Source organism: Phyllopteryx taeniolatus, chromosome 2, assembly GCF_024500385.1.
Source record: "Phyllopteryx taeniolatus isolate TA_2022b chromosome 2, UOR_Ptae_1.2, whole genome shotgun sequence".
NCBI lineage: Eukaryota > Metazoa > Chordata > Actinopteri > Syngnathiformes > Syngnathidae > Phyllopteryx > Phyllopteryx taeniolatus.
The window spans coordinates 2061825-2080291 of NC_084503.1; the positions used below are offsets into that span (position 1 = coordinate 2061825).

At 40.3% G+C, this 18467-nt stretch overlaps 1 protein-coding gene across 5 annotated transcripts in view; it reads left to right on the forward strand.

Moving 5' to 3' along the window:
- Positions 1 to 17270: 17270 nt before the first annotated feature.
- The window catches only part of dmxl2 (Dmx-like 2), a 40418-nt gene continuing 39221 nt past the window's right edge, over positions 17271 to 18467 (forward strand). For 3 of the 5 annotated variants that reach the window (XM_061751793.1, XM_061751820.1, XM_061751803.1), the window contains exon 1: positions 17278 to 17760. In XM_061751793.1, coding sequence (XP_061607777.1) covers positions 17674 to 17760 — 87 coding nt within the window. In that variant the 5' untranslated portion in view covers positions 17278 to 17673. Of the gene's footprint in view, positions 17761 to 18467 lie in introns of all 5 variants that reach the window. The other 2 variants (XM_061751829.1, XM_061751811.1) reach the window with 2 other exon arrangements.

Genomic DNA, 18467 nt, shown 5'->3' on the forward strand with positions numbered 1-18467 from the left:
ACTAAATACAACAACGTCATATTTTTCCAAAAATAATAACCACTTTATTCCTTTTTAATCCCAGGCTCCAACTGACTTTTTTTTTTGAAGCTTAAGCATTAACTCTGAGATTCTTGCAGCAAATGGAGGCCGAGTGGTCTGTTCTGAACTCTATTTGCGAGGCAATGCAAGTAAATGTCAGGTGTGAAGAGTGTCAGATGCTACATTTGATTCATCCTTATTCCACCTTTTTCCTCCATGCTCTGCTGTCACAAAGTCGCCCTCGCGGATGTCTGTCTCACCGATAATGTCAGCGCCAGCGGGATGAGCAATACAGCGGGATCTCCTTCCCCTGCGCACCTTTGCCGTCCTCATTTCGCTCCTCGTCCCCTCTGCACCTTGTTTCTTTGATCTCCACCTTTTTTCTGTCTTTCGGTAAGCCCTTTACGTCCTACTTTTCCCCGTCACTCTCTGCCATATTTCGTGGGGAGACGGAAATCACTTGAGCTCTCAATTAATCCGGATATGCTAGAGGCATGGCGCTCCCATGCGATGATATGATAGGTCACTGGACCAGCAGTTTTGCTCATTGACTTCTGTTGAGTTGGAACAAAAAGGCGTGCATGTGCATTCACCTTCAGAAAATAAATGTGAGTGCACAGCAGCAAAATAATCACATGTGTAATCAATCACTCGTGTCAAGTAATTACTATCCAGAGGCAGTTGTAGTTTGATGCAGGATAAGAATGATAATTAACAGCACTTGGATCTTCTCGTGACGCTTGCAGCGCTAATTGCAAATGCATCTTTGCTGACAGTTATTGTTTTTAATAAACCATTCGAATTCTTAGATTGGATTTATACTGTGGGCGAAAGGGTCCATTTCTATTTCCACCTACCTTTAATGGATTGAATATTTACATTTACAACACTGGACATTAAAAGCAATAATACAAATAACATCTGAATTGTTTCACTTGAACCAATTAGTATTGAATCATATTGTTTAACCTCATCTTGGCAACAAAAAATAAATCAAATAAAAACAGGACACTTGAGTCAGGTAATATACTGACTTGTTTTTAAAGTGTTAAAAACAAGTCAGTAAATGACGGCGTCTGAAAATGAAAGTTTTCGTCATACCCGGTCAAAGAGTATTTCTTTATCCAACCGTCATCGATCCTATCGATACAGTGTTGTGTTTCCTGCATGTGGTCAAGATAAAGCCTTGGAGAATTGAAAAAATAATAATAATAATCATCATCATCATTTGTACCGGCATTACCAGATAACTAGCAACCCTTTTTTTCTCAATTGACAGTCTGTTGTCGTACTCGAGCGGCTCCAACTACCGGAGACGAATTCCTTGTGTGGTTTTTTTTTGGACATACTTGGCAAATAAAGATGATTCTGAATTTCTGATAACACTGTGACACCAATGCTATGGCATTTTGCATTGGTTGTTAGCATTAAGCTAAACAGGCTGTATTCAGCCCCAGCTATGAGGTTGTTTTAACTCCAGAATATGTAATTGTCTTTGTTTTGGCCTCCTTTTTTTTTGATGAAATGTTCACAGTTTGCCAAATCCGCTGCTCGTTGTGAGTTCACTGCCGAGACCCACAGCGAGCAAGTCGAAGCAAAAAAAAGAAGAAATGTGGAAGTCGGGTCACTCGTAGCTCAGGGCGCCACTGTACAGAGATCACTCATATTATAACACAAGATTGCATATGATGTGATGAAATGATATGGTCCAATAGGATTCCTTTGTCCATTGAGTTCCAAGACGACTCTTCTAACTCAGATAGAAACTGTTTTAAATTCACAAGTAGAGCCATGTGGATATTTCCCCGTCTTTATTGAGTATCTTTTTGTTTAATTTTCCTCTGATACGAAAAATGTGCGTCACAATATTTGTCAGGACGTCCAGCCTGTTCTTCACGTGCCAAAAGGACAGCTTGTGCTACACCTGCCCAAACGCAGAGCAGGCTTGCCTGGAGATGGAGCCACATTGGATGGAAATGACACCTTTCTCTCTGCTGGAGACATTCCTGTCTTTCTTTTTCACCTCTTCCGCTTGTTCTCGCCTCCATTTCGAGTCATTCGAAGGTCAATCTCCTTAATCTCAAGTGACAATCATGATCGGATTTTTCCTTTGCTCTTCTAATGAATATGGAGACACACGCGTGTGGATATTCCAGCCTGCGTACGTGGGAACACACGCGCATAAACACACAATCGTGCATTTCTATCTGTTGACACCACCTGCCGTCCACGTGGATGCATCATGTTGTCGCTATTGCCCTCGTCACTCGCAGGCCACCAAAGCACGAAAATGTGTTCTCAGCGATACTTCCTCCGTTGAAATGTTTTATTGGAGTAATAGCATTCTCAGTCAAATGTGAGGTCCTGATAGCTTTAATTTCACACATGTGTGAGCACAATGGAAATGAGTGTGGTGGCATGCGCCACTGGGGAAGATGAAATGTATCTGTTTTTGCTGGCTTTCAACGTGCCAGAGCCTTGAGAGCGATGGATCGCTCGTATTCTCCAGCGAGTCGCCAAGTCGAACTGCAGTCTTCTTTCAAATAAATTCGGCATACTGTCAGTTTGCCTGCTTTGGCTGATTATTCAAATGTGTAAATAGCACCCTTTTGTAAAATCTGATGTTTTAAAAACATGATAAGAGAGACTGTGAAGAAATGGGAAAATAATCAGGCGACAGCACTTTTAAGACAAGGTACGACTGCATGTGGCAGTTATCAGAAGCGAATGCCGTTAGCTCATGCTAATCTTCGCTCATCTTGCAGCTCTGCTTACCTTTTCATTTTGTTATGATACTTCCATTTAGTCTGACAGCCGGACTGCAGCTATCACTTGGCAATGGGGAATGTTTGCCCAGCCTGGATGTGGTGTAACCTTTTGTAAACTCATGTAAAGCATCACCGATCATTTGTTCGTACAATAATATGAAGTCATTCAATTGTATGACTTATATGAGTACAAAATCAAACTGTTAAATGTGAATTGTTGATTGTACTGAACACACATATTGTTTTGAACACAATAAAGATTCTTTGGTGGTACAACATGAGGTCTTGGGAAAAAAAAAAAACAGTTTGATCAGTAAACATGAGGCAATCACATTTCCCAAGCCAATGCAACTACAAATAACTTCAAAATCCCACATAAGTTGGCTTCTATTCAGCGGTTATTTTCAGATTTTTATTTTAAGAGTTCCAAAAAAGAATCCTATTGACCACAATGTAGCGATAACACGTGTCGTTTTTTTTTTTTCTAAATTAAAGGTCCCATACCATCAATTTCCTTGACATTTTTTAGCATTTGGGTTGAAAATGCACAGGAAGCTATGTTTCAATTATTCTTGTCGGTCTTTTTCGCCAGGCAGTCGAGCCGGATGAATTTCTCATTAATATGTACCGTAAATAAGCTTTTGCTCTGATCGTATCGCTGATCTCAATTGAAATATGGAAAACACCTTCGCTCCGGTTGGCCGTTTGCGATATGTCGTGGGCCGAGTGTACGAACCTTGACGTAATTGACAAAAACCACGTCACGACGACGACGGCGGTTTCAAATTCACCCATTTTGCAAGCGGTTTGGTGTTTCATCGACAAGAAAGATGTTAAACTTAAGGTCACAGACTAATTTTGACCTGTTATTCATAAACAGTAGAACTAATTGTACTTGGATGGCACGGGACCTTAAACACTTGATACGACGAGTTGACGCCTGAATCTTTATTAAACTACAACACATGCATACACAATGCACAGTTGTCCTGGGAAATGCAACATTCATTTTCAATCTGTCAGCTACAATGTGTCGTGTCGTTACGACCGGGTACCTACTTCAAATCCTGTGATTGTCTCCCCTCCCCGTTGAGGAAAGCTAACGTGAAAATGAAAATAAGATTTTGCTCTCAAAGGCCACCGTTGATTGGCACTCGGCAGCAGCAGGTAGCCTCCGACAGTTCAATTGAAACACAGCAGCATTTGATTTCACTCTCTCTCTTTGCACGGTGAGTCACGGTGGCGCTTCCTAATGAGGTTTGGCTGTTTGGAAACCTCCCATTTACAGTAGAAATTATAGCCAGCTAAAATTAAACCCGTGCATCGTCAGGTCCATTTTCAAGACATCCCGGCTGATGAATAATTGAGTCTGCTGCTAACGCCATGACATCTGTTATTTATGATTCCAAATGAGGGCTGTAATAGTGTTCCATTATGGACCACTTGATGTCTTTGGAAAAGCATTGCACATTTGAAAACAGAGTCAGGAAGACACAACAACAAGCACGGTGGTACAAAACCAGCTGCTTTCCCGCTTTTCCACGTGTAAAAAGGGCCTGACCCCAGCTGTGTGAAAATAGTTGTTGTTTTTCCAGTACAGTACATCAATATTTTAGACGGATGACGTCTCTTGGAGGCTAAAAATAATCTAGGCTACTAGCTTCCTTTGCCTGCGTGTCGTCATACATGTCACCTTGCTTGAATGGTTACAGTCAAGTACAGGAAGATTTAACTAAGCGGGGTTTAAAAAAAAAACACGCACACACATTTACATATTTGAATGAGAATACAATAACAGCCATCATTGCAGACTGTTGTGTGATTTCAGAGATGGTCTTGCAGTGATAAATCGGAATCTGTGGAAAGAAAATCATCCATTGACTTGTGATGAAAAACCAAGCTCGGGAAACTTTTTCCGAGTGTTCCCTATGTGAGGCATATTCATTTTCACTGATTCCACAATCTAATTTGAACATGACTGATGATCTGCCTCACACACTTGACTGTTCTGCACTTTAACGTCTGATTACTTAAGATTACTTTGCTGCGTGTGTGGCTTTCATTAGCCGAGCAAAGGAGGTCAGGGGGGGCAAAGAAAATATGTTGAGGAAGGGAATAATATAGCTTTTCAGATATACTGAATAAAACCGTATGACGACTTGTTCCAAAAGAATTGGAATCAATCAATGTTTCGATGAAAACGAAGCATGATGATATCAAGACAGCGCGCCGATCCCAGGGCTGTAAAAGTTGTTGTCTGTTGTGTTTCTGTTGTTATTTCTTTGTTGCATTCACGAGAGAGCCATTGATGTGTCTCTCACGATTGCTAAAAGACATTTCTTGAAAGCTCAATACCTGAAACCCAAATCCCAAAATTCAAGCCACAGTCACAACAAGCCTGATTCATCCTGCAAAACCAAACTATTGCTTCAAAATGGATCAATCAAAGTAAAAAAAAAAAAAAAAACATGACATTGCACACAATACAGAATAAAGGAAAACACAATGATCAGACCATGAAGAAGATATCAAACAAAACAAAAATCATATTCCTCTCCCTGAGATTGGATTGAGATTGGGATCCATTGAGAAATACTATCACACGTCACACCATTTAATAGCACTTACAAATGATTTCTTACATGACAACAGTCAACATTACGAGCAGGGTGAGACAAAATATCGACATTGAAATTCATATTCTATTGCGACCTCCCTGTACAGTATTAATGCACCAGCATTAATGATCGATTTCACTGCCTGATGTCCAAGTCTGTGTCGTGGCGCACTGATGAGCCGATCCCAGAATCTTTGTATTCACCTCCACTTTCTGTCTACACAACAGGCTGACGTTACTAAAATGCAAAACATGATCAAACATGAGACGAAATGCAGCGGCTGATGTTGCATCTTTAAATATCGCGTCTGAAAGGCAGGTGTAATCCGGCAAACGCTGTGAGTAACAATCATCTTTTTTGCTCGTGTCAACATTTTTGAAATGCCAGAAACCAAAATTATCAAGACATCTATTCACCAATAGAATTTTGGAGCTTCTGAATGATCTCAGGACTGACTTGGAGCCAGTCACAAGAAGGAGTCATGCTTTATGGCCTTAGCCAGACCATTTTTTGCAGTGTGTTGTTTTTTTCACACACCATACCGAAGGGGAATTTTCACTAATGGTGGGTTGTTCATCCCGCTGGAGACAAAATGCTCAAAAGTTGACACTTGCCATGTTCGTTGATGAGCCTTTTGTCTACAGTCCTAATGAGACTTGCAGACCCCTTAGGTTGTTTGCTGCAGGCTTATTGACTGCTCCCAGAACCAGAACCAGAACCCCTCAACTGTGGAAGCAACCTTCCCGCTACAGCACATTTAATCTGACCTCAAAACTTTTGTTTACTACTGCTGTTTTTGTAAATCAAAAATATTTCACCATTTTGCGTTTACTTTTTTGATGACCTTGATAATCATTGTTTTGCCATTTTAGTGTTGTTCTTTTCATGAATCCTATTTTTTTTTAATCTTTATTATATGACTGATTGTGTGAGTGAGTATCTGAGTGAGTGAGTGATTGATGTTGGGATATTATCTTGATTTTCATGTTATAATCTTGCTTTAATTTGAATGGATCACCTTGAGCCTTTCATACACAAGGCGATCCATAATGCTATGAAAATAAACAAGTGATCATTATGCAAAACTATCATTCGCCAGACAAACAAATTGCCTTCAAATCAAGTTTTGAGGATCAGTAGGGGTGCATGACAATGATTGTGCACACAATCATACAATGAGGAACCTGCGACATTGTTTTAAAAAAGTTCAACATTTTCCTTCACGTAGATGGATGACCCATAGCCTCAATTATCCGATTGCTGGATGGTGACCCGGCCTCTTGGCCATCTTTTCGGTCACGGATTAAATTTCTCTGGACTACCAACATCTTCTCTGGTTTCATGTTCTTCATTTGGGAAGGTGGCTTGGAGTGGGGTGGGGGGAGGTTGACAATGAGGACCATCTGGCAGGGGGTTGTAATTCTCAAGGAAGTTGACTCACCGACACAGGTGCAAACAATTTAGTTTCAGAATTCAAGACTCCAATTTTTTAGTGTTTTCTAAGAAAATGTTCTAGCCTCAAATAAACCCTTGAAAATTCAACAGGAAATCCAAAAATGTATTATATTATGGCACAATAATAATATCGAAAAGTCCAGAGTGAGTTATCATTCTCAGATTGCTCAAATGTTGACTCTTTATAGAAAACAGCCAACATTTTCCTCAAGGTTCATTCAAGTGGTGTTGTTGCGACTTTCAGCATGTCGCGTGATTCGTTCGGAACACTCGTGGCGCCGGATGCCCTTCCCGACGCAACCCACTCATTTGGGGCGACTGGTTGTGGCTGGATATTTGGGGCCTTTGTCCAGGAATCAAAAGGCAGCAAGCAGCATGTACCACCAAACTACCAGTGTGTTTATTTAGTATTCTAGATATATTATAGCTATACCCCTTCACACGGACACATTTCAAATGTGCCTATCTTACCTCGAACTCGAAGTCTGATGTGTCCAAATATTCTTCGGATGTGATTGTAAATTCCGCAGTTCTGTGTCAACACGCCTGTTATATCAAGCCCTCCATCTGAGTGAACCGCGGCCCTGCCACTCTCAGCGTGGCCTATTGAAATAAATGCTGGTGAGCATGAAATGGAAAAACACCGCAGAGAAAGTACAATGATTACAAAAAAAATGATATTGTTTTATACCAGTGTTTTCCAAGTATTATTGAGCCAAGGCACATTTTTTAGATTTGAAAAATCTCACGCGTGTTTTGGTAAGTGATAACTGGTAGTTTGCATTAGCACATGCAGTCTCAACCTCGAAGAACACAGAGACGTCCTGTGACGGCTGTCGTGGAGAATGTCACGGTCGTAGTGGGCATATAAACAAGGATGCGCACTCCCAACAACAAATCAATAAACCCATCCTGCGACGATCAACAGCACCAACGAAGCACATCTTTCTACCCGATTGGCTATTTTTGTTGTCGCTATGTTCACACAAACCTCGATTCCTTTCGTTGTTAGGGTGACAGATGTAGGAGTATCATGTTGAGGAACTCATCCCAGGAGCAATCGAAGCCGAATTGGGAAATGTGTTTCTGTTCTGTGGTCCGAAGTGACCATTTGAATGTGACGCCATTGACTTTGTAGTTTCGATTTGTAGTGAAGGAGGTTTTCTAATCAGTGGAACACAGTTATGGGCTGGGCAATTAACCGCCTTCGCTCCTCTAGCTCCTAATGCTGTCATTATGATTCCAAAGCCAAATGCTGCGTATAAAATATTGCCAGAGCTCCCTTTTCTTTCCTTCAGTTCAGCTCAGTGGCTGAATTTTAGAGTTTATCTTCCAACAAGTACTTTCTTTTTCTCACCATGGAGTCTGGGGGTTCATGTGCCAAGTCTGCAGAGTCTTAATGTTGGTACAAATTAAAATTTGCTTTAAGGCTGAGAAGTCCTTTCTAATAAAGACCTGGCAAGCACAGTACATCCTCAGCTGAATCAAAATCACAGTCTCCTGGACTACAAAATATGTGCAAAGCTTTTTTTAAGTAACGCTGGTCAAGATGGAATTTGGTAGCACTGACCAAGACAACTGAAGGGAATAAAAATGCTGATAGCCTCTCACAAGCTAAGAATCTGACTGATTTCCACTTAGCTGGCAACACACAGCAGACATTTTGAAAAATAGACAGGTAAAGTAAAAGCAATACTAGTAGTAACTGGTAAAAAGAGATATATATATATATATATATATACAGTGTACAGCAGCAAAGCCTGCCTCAAATAGCCAAAATCCGTGAGTAATTGATACATACCCAAAAGGGTTTATAATGGCATAGTTGCCACAAGATGATACCAAAGTCATTTTATTATTTAAGACATGGTTTTGGCCCAAGGACAAAAAAAAAGTGCGTTTATTTAGTATTCTATCATATTATTTTAGTCTATTGTGATTCACATTAATTATTTGTTTCTTTCCAACTCAACCAGTTGTATAATCCAAGCAGCCTTCAACACCACATTTTTGAAAGATACGTTTCCTAATCAACCATTGTCACATTTCCTGTTGAAAGTAAATCATGCTTAATCGGAAGTATTCATAAATGTGCCAATGCTGTCTTTAAAATATGATTATTTAATGAAAAAAAACACAACAAATTCGACAAAGAAGAAGAGTCCAATTGCCTTGTTCCAACCTTTTGCGGATTAAAAAAGGAAAAAAGGGTAATACCGACAAGTTGAAGTCTTACAATTATGCTGAAGTCTTGTGGTCTTGTGTGACCTCATGCGTGATAACAGTTTGACCTATGGATTTCCCTGCAAATTTAGAATTACAGTGATGCCTTGAGATAGGAGTGACCCGACTTGACACTTGTTTTTGCTTTGACTTGCGAGCAAAAATGAGAGATAGCAGCGCTAGATGGTGGCAGAAAACTCAAGTCAGCTCACTTCACAACAAGCAGCAATTTGGCATCATGAACAAATCTTCCAAAAAATGAAGCTTCAAGCTGTTTAAGCCACTCCCAGAGCACTCGAAATAAACTAGGTTGTGTATTTCAAACAACAATAAAACTTTGCCTTTATGTCCGCTAAATTAATGCTAATACAAAATGGGGAAACACCATGACAGAAACGCTAACAAAAATCATCGGCGTGGTCACACTACTGCAATCAAATCTTGTATTCCGATACCACCGCATCCCGTCTTTTACCAACACTGGGCTTATCTTGTCAAATCAAATGCCACCGGATACACACGTTACCATGGCAACGACAACAACAATAGCAAATGTATTGTGTGTGTGTGTGTTTTTCTAAAATGCTAGCGAATACTTTTGAAGATACTCAGTATACAGTACACAAGTATATACAGTAAATGAACAAGTCAATTCAATAGACACATTGCTCCATCTTGTGATCGGATCACTGATCGGTCAGCGTTTTTTTTTTTAACCCGCTGATTGGTGATCAGTGATTGGCCCCAAAAATCCTGATCGTGTAAAGCCGAGTAAACGCTTTAACGAACGGATATTTGAACACAAGCAGTGAAGCGACACATGTAGACACACTATATAACAATACTCGCAGGCATATATTCGTTATCCTCTGCATAAAAAGACTAATACGACTCCAGATTATTGAGTCACAGTAGTTGAGTGAAACTCTTGTCTACATGAGTGTATCCTACTGCCACCCAGTGGCCAACTCATGTACAACAGAAGGAGCCAAAAGGAATTAATCACGATGCACAAGCTGTTAAAGTCTTTACATTCTCTCATTACGAATGAAATTCTAAACTTTCAACTTTATTAAACATATACGAACAATTCAACACAAGACTAGTTGTTATAAAAATAAAATAAGATAATAAAAAACAAAACAAAAAATGAAAACAACACAAAACTAACAAACAAACAAAATAGAAGGAAGCAGTAGATTTTGTCCTTGGATACTAATGGACATGTTCAATAGGAGTAGGAAGAAGTAAAAAAAAATATATATATATATATATATATATATATCGGGGTCCTACCCCATGTACTTTTACTTGACAATTGTGACAATTGCTTGGTTAAATTAAGAAGTCAAGGCAACCTCCTCCAGCTTATGCTTTGAGACAAGATGACAGACGTGGCTTTTGGATCGTCTCGAACACACCCGAGGCCCATCAGGGATGTGTGTGTGTTGGGCTGCAGTCAGAAAGACAAAGAGGGGGAGTTTAATGGGCTATCCTAGGGCAAGTCTGCGTTGTTCCCAGTCATCAAACACGCAGGTTGTGCTTTAGCCTCATAATGGCTACCGTGTTGGCCTGAGCCACCGCACGCTTCACAGCTTCCTCTCCATCATCGCTCATTCTCACGGGCCCGACTCCGGCCACATTCCGTAATGGTGATGGCAGGGAAGATGCACAACCTGAACAGGCTGATGGGGAGGGGGCCTGATTTGGAATATTTTTTTTTTAAAAGGTGGCGGAACCAGGAGAGAGGAAGGGGAGGAGGAGGAGGAGGAGGAGGTACAGAGGTGACTGGCAAGGACGGCAGGGGCTTAGGAGGTGATTATGGTAGGAGGTGCAATCTAATCACAGAAACAAATGGCCCTCTAAGGGCGATGCCTCATCTTGCTAACATACCAAAAAACAAGTGTCCAGACGACATCTATCATGACTCAACCGCCATTGGCTTGAAGACTAGAGGGCACTTTGGTGGACACATGATCAAACCTGCCTTTCTTCATTCCTCGCAGAAACCATTTATGAAAGCTGACATTAACGATGACTTTAATGCACACGCAGAACACATAAAACTCACTGAGTTCATATACACAAATAAAAGTCAGCTACAGTGCTGAAATATGGTTCTTTTTTTTCCAGTGGTGTGTTTAAAGAAACTTTGTTGTAAAATTCCACTCTGATAGTACTTTAATGTATTTCCTATTCTCTACTGCCCCCTAACGTTAGAAAGACGCATTTACTGTTCACTAGGACAGTTTTTCCAAATCTTTATTGAGGCTTTGCATTGGAAAAAAAAACCTCACAGCACACCACCAATCAAAAATGTCACAAAAAGTGGATACACCGTTTGATTATGTACCTTAAGCAGTCTAGCGGAAGGAAGGGCATTGAATAGTTGTGCTCTACGTCTCTGTCATAAAAGTGAAATTGGATCATTTCCCATGGTACACCTGATGCTCTCTCATGGAATACTAATGGGCCGAGTCACAATGCTTGGCAATCATTCCACTGGGATGATCTTCAGACTTTCACAGATGAACTTACAGTGGCTGTAAAGTCAACACACCCCAATTCAAATGCCAGGTTTTTATGACATAAAAACTGGAACCTAGAAAAATATATCGAAACTTTTTTCCACCATTAATATGAGCCTATTACAATAGCTGAAGTTTATTTGGGGTTAATCCGAGGTGCTTTAAATGGCAGCAGTTGTGTGTTGACTTACGGCCAACATGAGTTTGAACGTTCATCCATCCATCCATTTTCAACACCGCTTATCCTGGTTAGGGTCGCGGGACGCTGGAGCCTATCCCAGCTGACTTCGGGCGAAAGGCGGACTACACCCTGAACTGGTCGCCAGTCAGTCACAGGGCACATATAGACACGGACAACCATTCGCACTCACATTCACACCGTCACTGAGTGGGAACTGAACCCACGCTGCCTGCACCAAAGTCAGGCGAGTGTACCACTACACCATCAGTGACGAGTTTGAACGTTATTGGTTCATTCTGAACACAGCCACATCCGCAGTTATAAGAGGGTGTGCACTCTTGTGCAACTCCATTATGTTGAAAAAATTTTTTTATTTTCTTTCAAAAGAGTTGTACAGGTTATAGGTCACAATAATGGTGGGGAAAAGTTTTGAAATGACTTATCTTGGTCTAATTTTTGATAACACAAAAGTCTGGCATTTGAACAGGGGGTGTGTAGACTTTTTATATTCAGTGAACTTACATGGTGGCAGAAGGTTTAGAGTTACGGATAAGGATGGAACAAAAATATTCTAAGTAGGAAGTTAACTCTCTGTTCATAAAAGTGGCCTGCAGAAAGTACAATAGAGTCATGCAAATTGCCTATCATGCATCATGTCACCAATGAAAATATCATTATATCAATACAATTCAACTTTTATTATTATTATTATTTAAAAGAGAAGTCTGTCAAATAGTCTCTTTTTATTTGATCCACTGTTAGAGGAAATGACCTGGCCAACATTTCGTTTCCAGCTTCTCAGTCCCGCTAATGACGCGATGTCGTAAAAATAGATGGAAGGGATTTAGATAAGAAGTCTATTATGTGCTTGCTTGGACATTTACAAGGGCTGCAGTATGAGAGCCATTAAATTCAAGGTCTTTTACAGTGTTTTTGCTTGGCAAAGTCACTCTTTGCCACCTGAATGCTGACACAAATTCAAAACGTAATGAGTCGGAGAGTGATCCTTTCGTTGCTTCTCTGGTTAGGAACATTTTATCGGATGGTTCTGATTAATGATAAGCCAAGGAGCAAAAACACAAACCCATAAGCATGTGAAACAGTCATCTTAACAAAACAAAATATTTATTTATTTATTTTTTCAGATGAAATTTCCCCTGGTTGTTGTTTGCAATATGGATTGACATTCAATCTGGGTGTTTAGATAAATCCATTCTTAATCTTAAGGATAAAAATATTTTACTGGTCTTTTTCTTTCGAACACTTATATTGTTTTTTTCTGTATCGGGTTGGCAAGGAGACGCTGTTCAATTGCATTTGTATTCAGTTTAAATTGAGTACAGCGTTTGTGAGTCAGTTGAAAAGCACTTTGGCATATTGTAATTCAGTAGTGACCTCTTCTGGTTAATATGTGACATCACGCTCAGTTTCATGTGCATTGTGCAAAGTTTGTGATTTCCCGCTGAATTTATTAATTTGTGAAATGGATTTTTGCAACGCTAACAAAAACAGAATGTTTTTGTAATAAAAAATGTATATGAAATAGCTTCTTTTTTTTTCTCCAGCCAAGCATAAGAGCAATGGAAATATACAGTGTAATGAAATCTAACTTAATAGCATGACACTATAATTATTTACTTTTACAATTAAACTCAATTATGGTCATAATTAAAAATGCTAAAGTCGCTATCATAAAAAAATATTTTTGAACAAAAAATGTTTACTTTAATGAGCTGTGAACTATGCTCCATTTTCAAGATCATACTTACCAAGTTGTGATCCCGAGTGTCATCATACATTCTACGGGGTTTCTGTGTTTTTAGTGGACATACTGTTCAAGTGCATTAAAATTGCAAAATTGTTTGTTTTTTTATGAAGTTATATTTGGAAACTCCAACACAACGGGTGAAATCTCCAAAATAGCAACCACATATTTTTGGGGATTATTCACAAATATTCTCTATTAATCTTCCCCACACTCCTATTAACCATTGACAGTAAAGAACAAAGAACAAGCAAAACGATTGAAACACTCAAATAGATCTGATTGGTTATGCGAATGTTCAAATCGGTGGTCTATGATGTTACTGTAAGAAATGCAGTCCCAAACTGAGGTCACAAATGAATCATTTTTAAAAAACGTTACTGCATCATCACATCAATCTTTGACATTTAATGTTCAGTCTTCATTTTAGAGGCCGAATAAGCCAAGTTGTCACATTCAAGATAGGCCACTTGGAGTTCTCTTTGCAGAACTAAGAAGAAACTGAAAGTCAACATGGCTGCATAGTGGACTGAATAAGTAAGTAACCTACAGTTGAAATTTCAGTATGTTGCTGAAATAACGTTTCAGCTAGAGCACAATCATCTTTTTGAGAGGAGGCAAAGATGGAGACCGCGAGATTGTGGGTCAAGCCCAAGACCGGAGGCACGTGCGTCACATCTGCTCGCGAATCAGGTGAATGGCTGAACACTCGACTTGCCTGCCCGCTCTCCAATTCCGCCATTATTCTCTCGTCACTTTTTTATTTCTCACCACCAAGTGGGTGGATTGTGAAGTGTTTTGGTTGCATTTTTATTGAGCACTTTAACCTTTCACCTTTCACCTATTCACATGTGCAGTAAGGCATCCCTTTTCATTAACTATTCAAAATATAGAGAGATTTCAAAGTAGTAATCAATCGGATTGTTGATATTAGTTATATATAAGATATTGTTTTTTTTAAATGTGATTATTCTATTTGGTCGTTTCCACCTCCACTCAAAAATAGCAGTAAATATGAATTGTTTATTCCCCAACTTTTACTTGATCTATTTTTGAAATCTGATATGACATGCACAGTCACGTTCAGCTTGGTACAATAAGGATCGATTCGTTTATGTATTCAACTAAACGTCCAAGTTCCATTCCGTTCTTAGCGTTACGAGTAGAATGTGTTGCCCCTCAGGGCAACACTTGTGCAGCCTCCAGCTAGCAGCCATCCATGAAATGAGAAAATCTATAATGCATTTGATTATGTTCTCTTTAGATCGCACAGCCTAGTCTAGCAAACGTCGGCCACCCTCCAACCAACCTGAACGCAACGCAAGGACAAATAGTTGCTATTTTTATCCACAGTGTCAAACCATCTCTGCTTGACTCTTCTGTCACACAAATGAACAAAGTGTATCTTACATTCTTGATTCACGGGTCCAGTATGATGCTGTAGCTGAGAAAAATGCTTGTTTTATGCATGCTTGAGTTGTACAGGTTACAGTTCACAAATGATTTATCTTGGTCTCATTTTTCAATATCACAAAAACCTGGCATTCGAACAGGGGTGTGTAGACTTTTGTATCGACAGTATAGAGACAGAAAACCATTTATACTCATATTCACACCGTCACTGAGTGAAAAATGAACACAACGCTGCCTGCACCGACGTCAGGCGAGTGTATCAAGATACAATCGGTGACACCTTTAAACATTCTAAATCATAGTAATAATCATTTCTGGAACTAAATCTGTCAGATTTACGATTGTTTGTGTATTTTTATGAAAACCTTTTCTATGAAACTGTTTTTGTTTACTCTTGTAACTGAGTATTGGCCATCAGCTTGATCGGATTAAAGTTATATTCTATAATGTTAAGTCTGACAAAAAAATTCCCTTCCTCAGTAACATCGAGCGCATCGTCCGATATTTTTGCTATGCAGGTAGGCCAACGATTAAGTATGCCACGCATTGTTCCTCACACTGTCCAATGTTCTATAGTCTCTCGGCCACTGCCTTGCTGCCATCCTGCCGTCCCGTGTGTCCTGTTTGCTGGCAGGCAGGCCCCTTCTGATGATGTCACAGCGGATAACTAGGCCACTGCTTTGATGGCTGTTTTTTTTTTTTAACATACAGCACATAGGTGTTAATACTTTCATCACTGACACAGACGACTGAAGGCGATTACGGTAATGTGACAATGGGTATGCGCTAGGACGACAGAGGGAAAACAGCTGGGAAGAAAACAGTAATATGTGACCTTCTCCATTAAATCTCATCAGCGAGACGAGGCAAAGCAGATAATAGAGCGATAGCAGACAATAGACGCTGAACTTTAGCCAGGTCTGTCTCACTCATTTGTAGTGGTCAAACTTCAATTTGGAAATGTCGGATATTATTTATTGATGGATTTATTTTTATCATCAAAATATGGAGCAATCGATTAGGTGATGGACCACAGGAGATTTGAGTGAAATAAAACAAAGCAATGGCGGCACGGTAGCTGCACCCAAGCGAGGATACGAATCGAAGATGATGAATGGAAGGAAAAAAAAAAATCTTAACTTTTGGTTACAATTGCGCGTTCATTTTGAAATAGAATAGAAAGTGGTAGTAGTCATTGTATGGGCAGATATGACAAAACTGGGGCGCAATTCCAGTTTTGTTTCAAGAATGAAAAATGAAAATGGACTGAGAATAAAAAAAAAAAAATAAGCTACACTAAAAAATAGAATGGCAGCAAGGCACACATTATACAGTGGGCGTAGCGTAGTACAAAGTAAATAGTACCAAATTAGGCAGCGCAAATGGCGCTGCTAGTTTACTCTGTAAACAAACACAGTGCGGCTCAGCCTGTGAGTAGCGGCTATCATGGCGAGCAATATGCTTTAAAAAATACATAACTAAATAAATAAAAGCATTTGTTTGCATCCAAACTTCGCGTGGGAGGTCATGCACGCACTCATCCCGGTCAGTGGTCAGTGGACACTTCGCTTCTGTTCCTCTCTCTCTCTCATCGATGAACATATTCACACGAAATAGAGATTGTGCAACAAGAGGAAATAAAACTCTAGACCTCCTGTATGCCAAATGGCAACGTCCTTCACATTGCCAAGAGCTTGCATACTTTAAAGAGAAAATAATATTTATTGATGGATTGATTGCATATAATTTTGCTATTTTTATGATTGATTTTTTTATTTGTTTGTCTTCTGTATTCTTTGATTATTGTGTTTTGTTTTATGTTTGATCTTAAGTGCATCACTTTTGTTACAGCTGTGGTGGATTTTTATTTTATTTTTTAAGACTGCACATTACTATCTAGTTTGCAAAAAGATTTGGTTAACTACATGGTCATTTTTTTTTAGTTCCAAAATTAGTGATAACAACACGCGATTAAATGGATGCATTGTCTTTTGCCAACAAACAATTATGCTTTATGCAAGTTATAATAATACACGTGTTTATTGTTTTCTAATATCCCCATTAATTTTGAGCCCGTTGACATTAACTGAGCAGTACGAGCGTTACGATAGGCGCGATATTATCGTCATCATCATCATCATCATAGAACAGCATAAATCGAAGTGAAGGGTCCCCTGAGTGTTGGAACAGTCCTTCATTGGAATAAAAAAAAAAAAACCTTTATAAAGGAAAATATGTTGTATACTTCAGTGGATTCCTGAAACGGGGTGGGAAAATGAACAATGAACGAGTTGTCCGACTGTTTGCGATCTAGGTGCTGTTGTTCTATGAGCAGCCGCTCGCGCCTCGGCAACGGCGTGAACGCGCACGTCAGCCTGGCTCGCTGCAGAGCTTCTGCTTGCACGATTCATCGCGGGGATGGCGCTGGCGGCGAGAGGCGACGCGCGGCCGCTTTTACTGGCCTAAATGGATGACACGGTCATGTGAAATTCCATTCTTACGGCTGGAAAACCAATCAGCCCCCCCCCGCCCCCCTCAAAGCCGAGCGTCTGTGGACGACGGGGAACGTTTTTACTGATGGAATTCCCAGTTGCTGCTCGATGGAGAAAAAGACAGGGTGGACTCTTTTTAAATAATTAAAAACGACATCTGCTGCTGCTGCTAAAAAAAAAAAAAAAATTACATAAAATTAGAAGGAAACATGCATCTGCACCAGGTGCTGACGGGAGCGGTGAACCCCGGGGATTGCTGCTACTCGGTGGGAAGCGTCAATGACGTTCCGTTCACGGTGAGTTTATTTTTGGATATTCTTTGACTCCTAATTGATGCTAACTAGTGACGAGCTAAGTGAGTGGGTAGCTAGCTAGCCTCAAACAATTTAGACGTGGACGAGCTAGCTGGCTAAAGCTATCGGCTAACCGGCTAGGAAGCTAGCAAACTGCCGCACCGCAAGAATCCCGAACTACTCGAGACTTGTTCGGCCGTCCTCGTTGTCAGCCTGACCTGCATTGGGGGGGGTCTGCTGCTCTTTCCACGTCGACACCAGCACCTGTCAATTGCCGCTTTTATTTCTGCACCGGATTTAACGCCAGTCACTCAATGACCTTTAGCGGCATCATGTCACTTTACAATTACTGCAAGGGAATCCCTTTGCGCATCCATGACAGTAAACTGGCAAATACAATGCGATCAATTGGTCTAAATGCGGGGGTGGGGGTGCCGTGCCGTGTGTTCAACGTAAGAGGCATTCTAGTAGTGTTCGGTTGTAGAAGTGGCTTAGCTCGCAACCATTTGCCGTTAAATCCCCCTCACGGATCATTAGCTCACTGTCATCCCTGCATCAGCCGTGACGTAGACAGCCTTATATGGACACACGTGCTGGAGGCCTCAGCGACTCTTTGGAAATGATGCCAAATTCATCAAACGCATGTTTTATGTCACATATAGGCAGGGGCCAAGGCAAGAAAGACAATGGAGCCCGCACCCTTTAAAGGA